Source organism: Malaclemys terrapin, chromosome 5 (assembly GCF_027887155.1).
Source record: "Malaclemys terrapin pileata isolate rMalTer1 chromosome 5, rMalTer1.hap1, whole genome shotgun sequence".
In the NCBI taxonomy this organism is placed as follows: domain Eukaryota; kingdom Metazoa; phylum Chordata; order Testudines; family Emydidae; genus Malaclemys; species Malaclemys terrapin.
Window position 1 is genome coordinate 103,391,712 of NC_071509.1, and position 15,222 is coordinate 103,406,933.

Below are 15,222 nucleotides of genomic sequence, written 5' to 3' on the forward strand. Positions count from 1 at the left end.
TTGGGATAATGTTCTTTGAGAAAAGCTATCCACTAAAAATTGAACTCAGACCCTTACAACTCATTTCACCAACCTAAAGACTGCAGATAACACCTTTATAGGCGACATGGAACCACTGATCCCATCACCACCAGTCCCTCCTACTGGTTTGCTTTTGTATTTTGAGGCGGGAGAGTGGGCATGGGAGGGAAGCAGGAAATAGTTCTAGTTAGCACATTAAATATATTATTTAAAATAAATTAATGAAAAAAGTTTTTCTAGTGCCTGGTAGATCAAAAGCCAGCTGGTCTAGACAGACAAAATTACTGTTGATATGATCTAAATTAATTGCTCTTGGTTTCTTTTTTGAGCTAAATATAGCTTATGTAAAATTCATATGCAATGGGGATTTTCTATTATTAAGATGGTGAAAAAAAATCCTAGCTATGGAAGTATAAAAATAAGGCTATTAAGGATTATCTATTTTACCTAATTATTAATGAAATGTGTTCACAACTTTGAATATTTAACCATGATCCCCTATAGTATTTAAAGTAACATTTATTAATTTATTAGGTGTTCAGGATATACATACACATATTTTTGCTTTCTGTTCTCCCCTCCAAGAAGTTTTTGGCTGATTTTACACTGATTTATTTTCCTGGATGATACATTTTACATGAATATTGTATCTTCATTATAATTTTGATTCTGAAACCATAAAAATGTTCATAAATGACATTTTACCGTTCTTTCAGTAAACAATAGAAGAAAACACTTGTAGAAAGATGAATAAAAGGCATGGAATAAAAATATGCTCATTTCACATTGGGAACAGACTTTAGTTACTTGAAGATGATAAATGAATACAAACATTGATTTAATATGGTAAAACTATAAATATATGTATTGCTAAATTCATTGTTCTAAGGGCCATTTGATTTATAGAATGTAGCACATTTTCTTTATATTACTACTCTGTGAAGAGATACACAAGAAACAAAAGTATTCCAGCACCAGAAATGCTGAAAATAATTTAAAATTCATTTTATTTTGTGCTGTTTTATTTGCATTTGTAAATCAAATAAATATGGAGAGGCAGCATTGTCCAGTGGATAGGGAACTGGCCAGGGACTCAGGAAACCTAGATTCTGTTCCCAGCTCTGCTAGTGACCAGATTTGTGATCTTGGGTAAGTCACGTCTCCTATCTGTGCCTCTATTTCCTATCCTAATGTACACTGTAAGCTCTTTGGACTGTCTCTCAGGTGTTTGGGCCCCAGTTATGCTAGGTACTGTACAATCTCAGATGAGACCTCTAACCACTGTTGTAATACAAATAAATAATTTTAACACCACATGCAATTAATCTTTAAATAAACTGGAAGCCAGTGTGAGAATAGAGCCAGATTGAACTGAGTAGACCCATGTACGCAGTGCATGCTACTTTTGACACAAGGGGGTTAACAATAATGCCTCTGTGGCACTACCTATACCAGTGGATCTGCAGAGGAGATTACAAGCATGAAGAAGCTGAGTAAAGGCACAGTGTGGACCAATGTTTAGATTGTTCCCTTTGGCAGCAGCGCTTCAAGGAAAGCAAGCACTTTCCAAGCTGCTATTGCAGCTGCACTGCCAGGGAGCTAGCAAAAGCAACAGAGGGTCATTCTGAATTGGTGCAAGCCCTTGTCTTGGAAAGCCAACCCTGAAGAGAACACCTTGTACCCCCAGTGGATGTTGGAAAATGTACGGTTTTGTACACTGGACTCCCTGCTTCTTCCACAGGGGAGGTGGGAACGAAGCGGGGGGGGGGGGAATGCTGCCCACTCTCAAAGATGCACAGATTTTGGGTAAATGCAATAACTATCCAGGGGAAGAGGATGTTTGGACTGGATCAAAGACCTCAGCAGCTGGGCCATTGTTTACAAATTGGCAGACAACATTTCACAAGGGTATAACACTTGGCCTTCTGAATGTTGGTCATTGGTCTAATATTAAGATTAGGTAATAAAAAATAATTCAGTACTTTAGTATATACTATCCAGATCAAAACAGCCATCAAACATTAGATTTACTTGTGAATTCTAAGCTGACTGTTGTCTGGTAACCAACTAGAACATAAAAACGGCCATTCTGGGTGAGACCAAAGGTCCATCTAGCCCAGTATCCTGTCTTCTGACAGTGGCCAATCCCAGGTGCCCCAGAGGGAATGAACAGAACAGGTAATCATCAAATGATCCATCCCCTGTCACCCATTCCCAGCTTCTGGCAAACAGAGGCTAGGGACACCATCCCTGCCAGTAGCCATTGATGGACCTATCCTCCATGAATTTATCTAGTTCTCTTTTGAACCCTGTTATAATTTTGGCCTTCACAACATCCTTTGGTAAGGAGTTCCACAGCTTAACTGTGCATTGTGTAAAAAAATACTTCGTTTGTTTTAAACCTGCTGCCTATTAATTTCATTTGGTGGCCCCTAGTTCTTGTGTTATGAGGAGGAGTAAATAACACTTCCTTATTTTCTTTCTCCATACCAGTCATGATTTTATAGACCTCAATCATATCCCCCCTTAGTTGTCTCTTTTCCAAGCTGAAAAGTCCCAGTCTTATTAATCTCTCCTCATATGGCAGCTGTTCCATAAGCCTAATAATTTTTGTTGCCCCTTTTCTGAACTTTTTCCAAGTCCAATATATCTTTTTTGAGATGGGGTGACCACATCTGCATGCAGTATTCAAGATGTAGGCGTACCATGGATTTATATAGAGGCAATATGATATTTTTTGTCTTATCTATCCCTTTCTTAATGATTCCCAACATTCTGTTCACTTTTTTGACTGCCGCTGCACATTGAGTGGATGTTTTCTGAGCAGGGCCGGCTCCAGGCACCAGCTTAACAAGCAGGTGGTTGGGGTGGCTAAGGGAGAGGGGCAGCATGTGCGGCAATTCGGAGGTGGCAGGTCTCTCCCTCCCTCTGGGACCGAAGGACCTGCCACTGAACTGCCGCCGCCGATCACAGCTTTTCCAGCCCCCCCAATTGCCGCCGCCGATCGTGGCTTTTTATTTTTTGGCTTGGGGCGGCAGAAATGCTGGAGCCGGCCCTGTTTCCGAGAACCATCCACAGACTCCAAGATCTCTTTCTTGAGTGGTAACAGCTAATTTGACCGCATCGTTTTATATGTATAGGTGGGATTATATTTTCCAATATGCATTACTTTGCATTTATCAACACTGAATTTCATCTGCCATTTTGTTACCCAATGACTCAGTTTTGAGAGATCCTTTTGTAGCTATTTGCAGTCTGCCTGGGTCTTAATTATCTTGAGTAGTTTTGTATCATCTGCAAATTATGTCACCTTACTGTTTACCCCTTTTTCCAGATCATTTATCAATATGTTGAATAGGACTGGTCCCAGTACAGACCCCTAGGAGACACTTCTATTTACCTCTCTCCATTCTGAAAACTGACCGTTTATTCCTACCCTTTGTTTCCTATCTTTTAATCAGTTATCAATCCATGAAAGAACCTTCCCTCGTATCCCATGACTGCTTACTTTGCTTAAGAGCCTTTGGCGAGGGACCTTCTCAAAGACTTTCTGAAAAACTAAGTACACTATTTCCACTGGATCCCCTTGTCCATATGCTTGTTGACCCCCTCAAAGAATTCTAGTAGATTGGTGAGGCATGATCTCCCTTTATAAAAACCATGTTGACTATTCCCCAACAAATTATATTCATTTATGTATCTGACAATTTTGTCCTTTATAGTTTCAACCAGTTTGCCCGGTACCGAAGTCAGGCTTACTGGCCTGTAACTCCTGGGGTCACCTCTGAAGCCCTTTTTAAATATTGGCAGCACATTAGCTGTCCTCCAGTCATTTGGTACAGAAGCTGATTAAATGATAGGTTATAGACTACAGTCAGTAGGCCTGCAATTTCACATTTGAGTTCCTTCAGAACTCTTGGGTAAATACCATCTGGGCCTGGAGACTTATTACTGTTTTAGTTTATCAATTTGTTCCAAAACCACCTCGATCTGGGATAGTTCCTCAGATTTGTCACCTAAACAGAATGGCTCAGGTTTAGGAATCTCCCTCACATCCTCAACCATGAAGACCAATGCAAAGAATTCATTTAGTTTCTCCGCAATGGCCTTATCCTTGAGTGCTCCTTTAGCATCTCAATCATCCAGTGGCCCCACTGGTTGGTTAGCAGGCTTCCTGCTTCTGATATACTTAAACATTTTTTTGCTATTACTTTTTGAGTCTTTGGCTAGCTGTTCTTCAAGTTCTCTTTTGGCCTTCCTAGTTACATTTTTACACTTCACATGACAGAATTTATGCTCCTTTTTATTTTCCTCATTAGGATTTAACTTCCACTTTTTAAAGGATGCCTTTTTGCCTCTCACTGCTTCTTTTACTTTGTTGTTTAGCCACGGTGGCTCTTTTTTGGTTCTCTTACTATGTTTTTTAATTTGGGGTATACATTTAAGTTGAGCCTCTATTTTGGCTCTATCCCATGCAGCTTGCAGGGATTTTACTTTTGGTGCTGTACCTTTTATTTTCTGTTTAACTAACCTCCACATTTTTGTGTAGTTCCTCTTTCTGAATTAAATGTTACAATGTTGGGCCACTGTGGTGTTTTCCCCACCACAGGGATGTTAAATTTAATTATATTATGGTCACTAGTACCAAGTGCTCCAGCTATATGCACCTCTTGGACCTGATCCTGTGCTCCACTTAGGAATAAATCAAGAACTGCCTCTCCTCTTGTTGGTTCCAGGACTAGCTGCTCCAAGAAGCAGTCATTTAAGGTGTAAATAACTACACCCATCAGGCACATTCTTTGATAGCTTGGATGGATTCCTTCTGAACAAAAGCATATGTCAGCAAAATATGTATACCTTAGTCTCTTTGCATCTTGATCGTGTTGAATGAGACCCAAAATAGGTTCTTGATTTCCCTTTTAACTGTCTTTTTAACACCAATGACTAGAAAAGAATCATTATTTTAAAATACTATCTGATCTAGTTTTCAGGATGGTCTTTCGATTTAATTTTATAGCAGGCAATTCTTCATCCATATTTCTAATGTTCTGGAATAATTGTAATTGCTCAGTTTGTTTGATTTTTTAACTTCTGGATCTCGACAGCAAAGGAAACAGTAGGTTCAAAACCAACGCACAGTTCCTTTTGGAATGGGTCTGCTTATCTCCTACATAGTGGTGGGGTTAATGGGAATATGAGGAAGAAAAGGAAGCCAGATCCAAGAGGCTTGATAGTAGCCTCCACACTTACAGAGTTGTTTTCAACTTCCAAAAACCACACTGCTATCTGAAAATTGTTAACCTACTGTTGTTTAAAAACATCCTAAACATTAACAAGAAATTAAAGAGAAAAACCATTTTCTCTTCTCTCATTACTTTGTGTAATTGACAGCACTTTATGTAATCATTTTCACGACTATGCTGGTATAGTCAGTCAATTTTGATTTGCTCCTGCAGACCTCTACGTTAGTACAATGGGATTCTGAACACATGCAGGGGACAGTATTGTCAGCTCCTGATGCAGGATCAAGGCCTGGCTTCTGTTTGAGTGGGTCTTTCACACAATAGCAGGGAACAGGAAAAAAAAAAATCTAAAAAGAAATTATAAAATTGAAAAAAATGGCAAGGAGACTCAGGCACAATTTTGGTGCCCTAAGTGGATAGCACGAGAAACTACCAGAACTTAATTCATGCTCTTCACTTGGCCCATAACAGCAATAGGTCAGAGCAAAGAAGTGGAGCCATGAGGGGTGTAATTCCAACCACAGGGAAAGCCAATCTAGCAGAGCATCCTGACTTTTTGGGTAGTGGGGGTGAAGGACGGCAGCTTCCTCTGTGGCTCTAATGGCTGATGTAGGTTGTTGGCAAACATCACCACATCAGTTACACTTGAGTCACATTTTCAAATTTTTCTTGGCAAACATGAGGGATAGAAACATAATTGTTTGCGAAATGAAAATTTAGATTTTGACATGTTATGAGGAAGGCTCCTAGGCATCACCCCATGATGCTATAAGGCTCAGTTCACCATCACTGCCTCTGGATCATCTGGTATGCTACATAACTGCATGGGCTATTTAAGCAAGTGTAAATAATTAAATCCAACATCACTCGTTGAAAATAGATTTATTTGTTGTTAGGCATAGACAGCATGATTGATGCTGTACAAGACAAAAGTAGTTAGTGTTCTTGCCCTAATATGCTTACCATCTAAATCCATAGGACAAAAAAGTGTTCTCTCAAAAATGCTTTGCGAGAGATAGGAGATGTCATTGTTACTAAAAGATGTTAGAGACTGTGGACTTTGTAATAGAAATTTTTCGGGAGGGTTTGGAAGGGGGAAAAAAAAACCACAAACAGGGTAAGCGCCTGATAGATGGTGACAGTGAGCATTTCGGAGGCAGTCCAACTCAATCCCTTCTAAGGGGACTATATACAATAATTTATATGCGTTCTTAAGAATTTTATACTTACTAGATGGCTTATGCAACATAATGCAATTATATACCTAATTACCCTTTAAAGCAACTAAGTACCTCTTTCCCTTCCTACATACAAAATTGTCTTCAATATCTATAATATATACAACATACAGGTAATTTACAGTATTGTACCATTTTCTGTATACAGTGAGTATTTTAAACAGTTTGATATAGCTATACATTTCCAATTGTTACTTTCTTAATTTCCCCCAATATATTTAATATTAGACAGATGCCAAGTCCACAAAGACTTGTTTCTCTAGAACTCTTACAACTGTGGAATCTTCTCCCATGTCCTGTTTAACTAGAGTAATAAAAGTTAGTATTTTCAAAAAAATTTAAGTCTTTGCACCTGATCCTATCACAATTTTCTTCAGCTATTATGATCGGTATTCAAGTAAACATATTTTATATGCAATAGGCTTTACAGTTATTTTCAGCTCAAATTCTGAACATACTGTAATAAATAGAAGTACAGGACCACATTATAGAACGGTCAACACAGCAAAAAGTTAGATACATAAAAGCAAATCAAGATATACTAAAAGCACTTACATTAAAAATATTCAATATCTGATTGCCCTGATTCACATCAATAAGAAAACTGTCCCAACATATCATTTCTTCTAGTTTAGGCAGCAGCATCGAAGAATGCAATCAGTGCATTTTGGTCATAACTGTCCAAAATTTCCAGAAGAAGAGGAACTTTCGTTTTCACATTTGTGCCTTTAAATTTAAATTTATCAATGAAGAGATCTGTAATCATGCCTGCAAAAATAATGTTGATTGACAAGGTTTAGTCTTTGCTTTATTTTTAACAGTAGTTTTCTTTTAATAATGTAATTTGAGTTAAATTATGGTTGATCTTCTTTTAGATTATAGAACTAAAATTATTTAGTTTAATACAATATGTTTCAAAATTCATTTACAGTTGAAGTACCAGAGGCCCTGGGATCCTACAGTACTTTATGTTTCAGCTACATTCCAAATAACAGCATTTCTGTCTTTGAATTACCTGCATCTCAAGTGGAAGGTGCTCTTAGGACAGAAAGAAAATTGCTTAACAAAAAACAAGTTTTAAAATATGTTTTTCAACTAACAGCCTGTGTACGTAGGCTTACTGAAGCCTATTCACTGTCACACCTGCAGATTGTATGTGCTGTGAGCAGCTTCCGTGGTTACTTTACAGATTTCAAGATCCAGATATGCAAAGATTCCATTCAACACTGGATAATTTTAAGATCTATAGGGTCTCAAGGCTTCTGGTGCATTGTGAATTGGTCAGTTCTTGAATTTTTCTACCGGTATTACTAAGAAGTTCTGATCCAACAAGTTCAGTACTTTAGTAGAAAAATCAGATTTCAATTTTATATATCTACGATTTGTATTTATATTTCCCACTATGTCTTTCACTTTTGACTTTCAATGTAAATACAATAACTTAGAGCCTGATTCAGGAGAGAACTTAAGGACATGCTTAAATCCATCTTTGGTCAAGATAACACTTGCCATATTACATCAACAGGCCATAAACACATATCCAAAGTTAAGCACGTGTTGAAGAGCTGTCCTGAATAAGGATGCATTCCTGAATTGGGGTTGTAACAAACAAACAGTCATCCCTCTCTTTTAGCATTCCACTAAATAAAGTGCATGAATCTCATTAGAATAATCCAACTCCTGAATTTTCAGCACTGCCTCAGATCTCATTGATTCATTTTCTAAGGTTCTCTTCTGAATCATTCTTGAGTTTCTGAAGTGTTTCATATAGAATCATAGGACTGGAAGGGACAATGAGAGGTCTTCTAGTCCAGTCCCCTGCACTCAAGACAGGACTATGTATTATCTAGACCAGGGGTTCTCAACCTTTTTCTTTCTGGGTTAGGGCCCCCCAAACATGCTATAAAAACTCCACGGCCTACCTGTGCCTAGGGTGACCAGATGAGAGACGTGAAATATCGGGGGGAGGGGGGGGAAAGAGTGTGCCAGCAGAGCAAAAAAAACAAAAAACCAAGAGCCAGCAGTGGAGGAAAGAACAAAAACAAAAGCAAAAAACAACAACCCAAGAGCCGCCGGAGCATAGGAAAAATTGGTGGGGGGCTGAGCACCCATCGGCAGCTCCACGCCCCGCCACCCCGCACCAACTCGCCTCCACCTCCCCTGAGCAGGCTGCCGCATCCTGCTTCTCCCCCCTCCCTCCAGCACTTGTGCCGCCATAGAGCTGATTAGCGCAAGCCCAGGAGGGAGGGGGAGGAGGAGGAGGAATGCAGCGTGCTTGGGGAAGAGGTGGGGCCAGGGCGGGGATTTGGGGAGGGATCCAATGGGGTGGTGCTGGGGGTGGGGCAAGGGCAGGAATTTAGGGAGGGATCCAATGGGGGAGGGAATGGGCGCGAGCCCCCTCCGCCTGTGCGCCGGAGGGCAAAATATTGGGACAATTCACGTCCCGACCAAACATCGGTCGGGACGCGGGACAAACAAGTAAATATCGGGACAGTCCCAATAAAATCGAGACGTCTGGTTACCCTACCTGTGCCACAACTGTTTTTCTGCATATAAAAGCTGGGGCTGGTGTTACGGGGTAGCAAACAAGGCAATTACCTGGTGGCCCTGGCCACAGGGGGCCCCGCAAAGCTTAGTTGTTCAGGCTTTGGCGTCAGCCCCAGGTGGCAGGGCTCAGGGTCCCGAGCTTCAGCCACATAAGGTGGGGCTTCCTCTTTCTGCCCTGGGCCCCAGCAACTCTAATGCCGGTCCTGCTTGGCAGATCCCCTGAAACCAGTTCATGGCCCCCCCAGTGGGTCCCCTCACCCGGGTTGAGAACCACTAATCCAGACCATCCCTGACAGGTGTCTGTCTAGCCTGCTCTTAAAAATCTCCAATGATGAAGATTCCACAACCTCCCTGGGCAATTTATTCTAGTACTTAACCACCCTGACAGTTAGGAATTGTTACCTAAACCGCCCTTGCTGCAATTTAAACCCATTGCTTGTTATCCTATCCTCAGAGGTTAAGGAGAACAATTTTTCTCCCTCCTCCTTTTAACTACCTTTTATGTACTTGAAAACTTATGTCCCCCTCAGTCTTCTCCAGACTAAACAAACTAAATTTTTTCAATCTTCCCTCATAGATCATGTTTTCTAGACCTTTAATCATTTTTGTTGCTCTTCTCTGGACTCTCTCCAATTTGTCCACATCTTTCCTGAAATGTGGCGCCCCAAACTGGACACAATACTCCAGTTGAGGCCTCATCAGCATGGAGTAGAACGGAAGAATTACTTCTCATGTCTTGCTTACAATACTCCTCTTAGTTAACATCCCAGAATAACGTTTGCTTTTTTTGCAACAGCGTTACACTGTTCACTCATATTAAGCCTGTGATCCACTATGACCCTCAGATCCCTTTCCACTGTACTCTGTCCTAGGCAGTCATTTCCTATTTTGTATATATGCAAATGATTGTTCCTTCCTAAGTGGCGTACTTTGCATTTGTTCTTATATGTATGTCAAAAATACTAAGTGCATAATTTGACTTTTACCTTTATTTTTCAGTTTTATTTCAGAATATCAAAATCTGCAGTAATACCCAGACTCTTAAGTTTACCCAGAAGAGTTTTACATGCATATTCACTGTGATCCACTGGTCCTCCTGATGCTACTAGATTGTACCTACCTGCCAATTTAGTCTAGTGCTATTACTAGAAAACTTAGAACTATATTTTTATCTTGTCTATTGCTCTCTCTGGCTGTTAATATTTTTAGCGTAAAGAAAAAGAAGCTAAAAAGAGAGAAAAGCTCTATTAATGAACGAACCATAAAGTCTCTCAAGATGTGCAGGTTGTTTCTTGTACTCTTCAAGAAGGTAGTCTGCTTCCTCTAAAATGCAGCGGTACTCTGGTATCAGGAAGTCCATGTTTCCCTCATGAACCTGCAACTCCTTAAAATAGAATTTAAAATGTTACAAAAGAATTAAAAGTCTGTCAACTCTAAAACCTAAGAGAAATGAAAATGGAGTTTAGATCTGACAGGAGGTAGTGCATAGACAGGTGAAACAGTCCTTCAAAACTGCTCTTACTATTTTGGAAATGTAATTTTTCTCCCTCTCCTCACTAAGTTCCAAACAGTACTGCCCACTTTTAATGCTGGATTCTCAAACCCCTGTGTTACAGCTTCCATTTCTGAACACCAGCAGAATATGACTCCCCTTCACAGTTCATCAGTACTGTTTCTTCACTGGCTGGTGGTTTGGAACTGAACAGTGATCTTATACTGAGTTTTTCAATCTGATTTTGGTGTCTTTCTGGGAACTCAGAATAAGAAACAGTATCAATACTGGGAACTGGGATTGTTTAGTCTCCAGAAGAGAAGAATGAGGGGGGATTTGATAGCAGCCTTCAACTACCTGAAGGGGGGTTCCAAAGAGGATAGAGCTCGGCTGTTCTCAGTGGTGGGAGATGATAGAACAAGGAGCAATGATCTCAAGTTGCAGTGGGGGAGGTCCAGGTTGGATATCAGGAAAAACTATTTCACTAGGAGGGTGGTGAAACACTGGAATGCGTTACTTAGGGAGGTGGTGGAATCTCCTTCCTTGGAGGTTTTTAAGGCCCGGCTTGACAAAGCCCTGGCTGGGATGATTTAGCTGGGAATTGGTCCTGCTTTGAGCAGGGGGTTGGACTAGATGACCTCTTGAGGTCCCTTCCAACTCTGATATTCTATGATTCTATGATCATCAGATGAAAATGGATCCTACTCAGAATTTGCTACCACATTAGACGGTGTTACTTTTAAATACTAGTTTGCTCACCTTTTTTAGAAATAGTCTATGGACTGATGAAGGAATCATCAAGTGAACAAGCATTTGGAGTTACTTCAACAGGCCATTTCTATGCTACAAAATCAGTTTGGGTTTTGGAGCTTTCTGAGGTGAGTAAAAGTACAAACCGCAATATCCCAATGTAGAAAATATTACAGTAACACAGGAACTGATACTGAAAAATTCAACAGAGAAACTACTGGCTGTCAAAAATAGGAGTGATAGTTCTACCTGTCCTGGCCAATTAAAAGAGAATGAATTGGGGCACCTGAAATCTTAGAATTTTCATTATCTTCTGGCTCTGGAATTGACTCCATAAGAAGTTGGTCCTGTAACTTTTTTTTTTTTTAACTAAATATATAATTTTAACATGTATTATAGTTATCTTACAATGTTGTTCTACTGCAGAAATAGACCACTAAAAGTGGCATTGTGGAGTTGTGTTATTTTTCCCCATTAATTTTTGCATCTAACAGGCATAGCTTACAACAACTAAAAAGATGTTCTCTCTAGCTGACAGCCCCAGAAAGTCTGCAATCTGAAAATCAAGATGGATTGTTGTTGGTTTTTCCCCTTGATCACCACTTGTAAACAAGGTTCTCCAGGACAAGCCCAGGTTATATAGGTGTTCAGAAGTGCCAATAATTACATAAACAATTCTGTTATTTCACAAGAAGGAACAAAAAACTGCTCAGTTTCCTTCAACTATGCTGATTCTTCAAGACTGCAAAAAGGTAAAAAGCAATAAAACTCCCAAAACATATTTTGGTTACCAACATCAGAAAATAAGATACCCAGAAATCAAATTTGCTGAGTAAAAAAGTGTCATTTTTACATAGTCACCTTTTAAAGTAGGTAAGTTCACAGAAAGAACAGAAATATATTTTCAAGTAGTTAGGAGAAAGAACTCCATCAAAGAGTTGCTTTACACTGACAATTCATTGGGATTTATGAGAACAAAATATTTAAAAATTATATATTTTTCTTTCAGACTAAGTTAAGATTATGAGCAATATTCCCCCAACCCTCCTTATATTCAACCATTTCTAGACTAAAGGCAGACATTCTTTTGTGGCTGCAGGAATGGGACTCTCCCTCTGGATACAAACTGAGTACTGGGGGATGGAAAGATTATTTCAAAAGGGGTTTTTTGTTTGTTTTTTTTGACTGCCACATATATTAAAATAAAATATCAAAATGTAAACAATCCAGTAGCCAAGAAATATAATCACCACCCTAAAAAGTTAAAGGATGCTCCAATTAACTAACAAACAACCCCCCCCCACTTTATCTAAAAATCTGAGCTACTATTGTTACAAATTAAGAAAACAAATTCTCTATGTTTTCAGTTTGTTTACACAGTGCAGCAGTGACAGCACTTTAGGTCTCATCCCATTCCCCTTAAAATCAATTGAAGTCTTTAGCATATAGTCAGTGCCACTTTTCCAATTTAGTAGTCACTTTCCCATTGCTGTTTGGTTGTTCACAAAGAAACAGGGACAAACATTTAAAAGAAGAAAAGGTAGTAAAGTTAGATTGCAGAAGTCACAAAAAGTTGCCAGTGGGTCTTCTAGGAATCTAGGGCAAGTATAGTACCTGAAACTATTTATAATTAATGTTTCAAAACAAACAGACTTCATGTTATGGTGTTCTTTTTTTAAAAAACCAACATGATACCATGAAATAAGGAAAGAACAGTTGCTTAAACTCTTCTTGACACTTTAAGAGAACAGACTAAACTATTACTCACTAACATTTTATACCACCACTTCTCTGGTGGTTTCATCTATTTCTTCTAAACCTAAACTTTCATTAACAAAACAAAACAAAAAAAAAATCTGTTTTATGGTTGAAGAGACAACCTCCTCAACATGACCTGATGCTATACTGCCTGAATCTCCAAAGACAGAAACAATAGTGCTGTGAGATGTGAACTTTTTCCATGTATTTAACTGGGATGTTCAAGGGAGACTGTCCTCAGAAAAATGTCTATGTAAAGTGGCACTTAACAGAGCAGTTCCCTGTATATTATTTCAAGTCATGCCTGCTAACTAGCAACAAACCTTTATTATATTTTACTCCTGTTAGTGCTAGAGAACCAAACACAGAAATGAAAAAGGGAGCCAGGTTCCTTCCTGGCTCATATATCAATAGAATTGTTAATAAAGTTTAGTCAAAAAACCTTTATTGCAGGGCAGTGGCTCTCAAGCTTTCCAGACTACTGTACCCCTTTCAGGAATATGATTTGTCTTGCGTACCCCAAGTTTCACCTCACTTAAAAACTACTTGCTTACAAAATCTCATTTTTACCCTATAATTATAAAATAAATCAATTGGAACATAAATATCATACTTATACCTCAGTGTATAGTATTTAGAGTAGTAAAAACAAGTCACTGTCTGTATGAAATTTTAGTTTGTACTAACTTAGCTAGTGCTTTTTATGTAGCCTGTTGTAAAACTAGGCAAATATCTAGGTGAGTTGATACACCCCCTGGAGGGCTTCTGTTTACCCCAGGGGTACACACACTCCTGATTGAGAGAACCACAGTTGTAGGACATTAAATGGCCAGAGAACTCGGATTCAGATTCCAGGCTGAGTTGTGGCATTTGACAGTTAAGAAAGAGGTTAAAACAATCCATTTGCCAACTAGCACATGGCGGGGGGGGGGGGGGGGGGGGAGGGGAGAGAGGGGTAATTCTACAGAATTTAAAGCTTTCCATTAAAAAAAGTTTCTAGTGAGTATGATTGTAAAGGAAATATTTGAAATGTGAATCAATGCAGTGCTGTCTTCCTTAGTGTACAGAAACAGAGCTCCAGTAGGGCAGCTGCTTTTAGTCTTAAAAAGCAGCAGCACAAATGAAATTAACTAGACTAGCAGGCATGAAACTGATCAAAACACAGTCCTCTGCACAGCAATTAAATAAACAAGACTCATGTCAATTGTACTCTGTTGCTGCTTGAGAAATTTATGAACAGTAACACAGGAAGGCAGTGGAGTTTTTATTGCCAGGCTGTAAAGAGGCTGGAGAAGGAATAGGTAGCAGAGACTTCCCCAGCATAGCAGCCAAAACTGAAGGAGAGGCAAATCAACATTTTAACTATTAATTATGGATTATTTCAGCAGAAGCAACCAGCTGCTGTGGTATTGTGGACAGCAGTTAAATACCACAACCACCCTCCCGCATCTAACCACTGTTTTTCCTCGCTGTCCTAGGGCTTCAGTGGAGAAACTGACATAGGCACATTTAGAACCAATGCTATTGCTGCCCTTTATTTGGCTATTTACACGTGCAATTCCCTGATCTGCACACACACAACTGCAGTAACTGTGTAGCCACACACAAACACCTACATTTTTTGAAAATCCATCTCTTAAAAGGTCATCTTTGGATTTCAGAATTAACACTTGACTGAGACAATTGGGATGGTTTATACCTTAGAGACATTTAAATCGGTCTATGCTTGAGTCACAATTAGAAACTTAAATTTTTGTAACCATATGGATTAGAAATTTATTTAAGGCTTACATTTTGCAGAATCTGCATTTGTCATGGAGACCAGATAAATATGTCAGGCATGACAGATGTCTGACAATTGTACTGGAGAATAAACCACCATTTCTTATAGATCTGCATCTTTAGAAGGATGCCTATTCAGTTTAACACTCTGAACAGACTAGATTTCTGTGTAGCCACAGAAAAGGTACAGTCCTCCTTTCAAGACTATCCTTAAGGGGAGTTTTTAAAAATGTGTATTAGGAGTAGTAAATGCAGGACATCAATCAATTCTCCAATTTAGACTACTTCCACCTTCAAATGATTACTGACATGGTTCCAGGGTCAAAGATTAATAACTTCTGAATAATCGCCACATACTTCCTGCTGATAGCTGGGGCAGAACCCCAAGAGT

The 15,222-nt window shown here is 39.3% G+C and overlaps 1 protein-coding gene across 1 annotated transcript in view; it reads right to left on the bottom strand.

Moving 5' to 3' along the window:
• Positions 1 to 6,130: 6,130 nt before the first annotated feature.
• Positions 6,131 to 15,222, bottom strand: part of BBS7 (Bardet-Biedl syndrome 7) — a 54,296-nt gene continuing 45,204 nt past the window's right edge. The window contains exons 18-19 of the mRNA XM_054030353.1: positions 10,310 to 10,433; positions 6,131 to 7,270 (exon numbers count right to left, since the gene is read on the bottom strand). Of these exons, the coding sequence (XP_053886328.1) occupies positions 7,134 to 7,270; positions 10,310 to 10,433 (261 nt within the window). The 3' untranslated portion in view covers positions 6,131 to 7,133. The remainder of the gene's footprint in view (positions 7,271 to 10,309; positions 10,434 to 15,222) is intronic.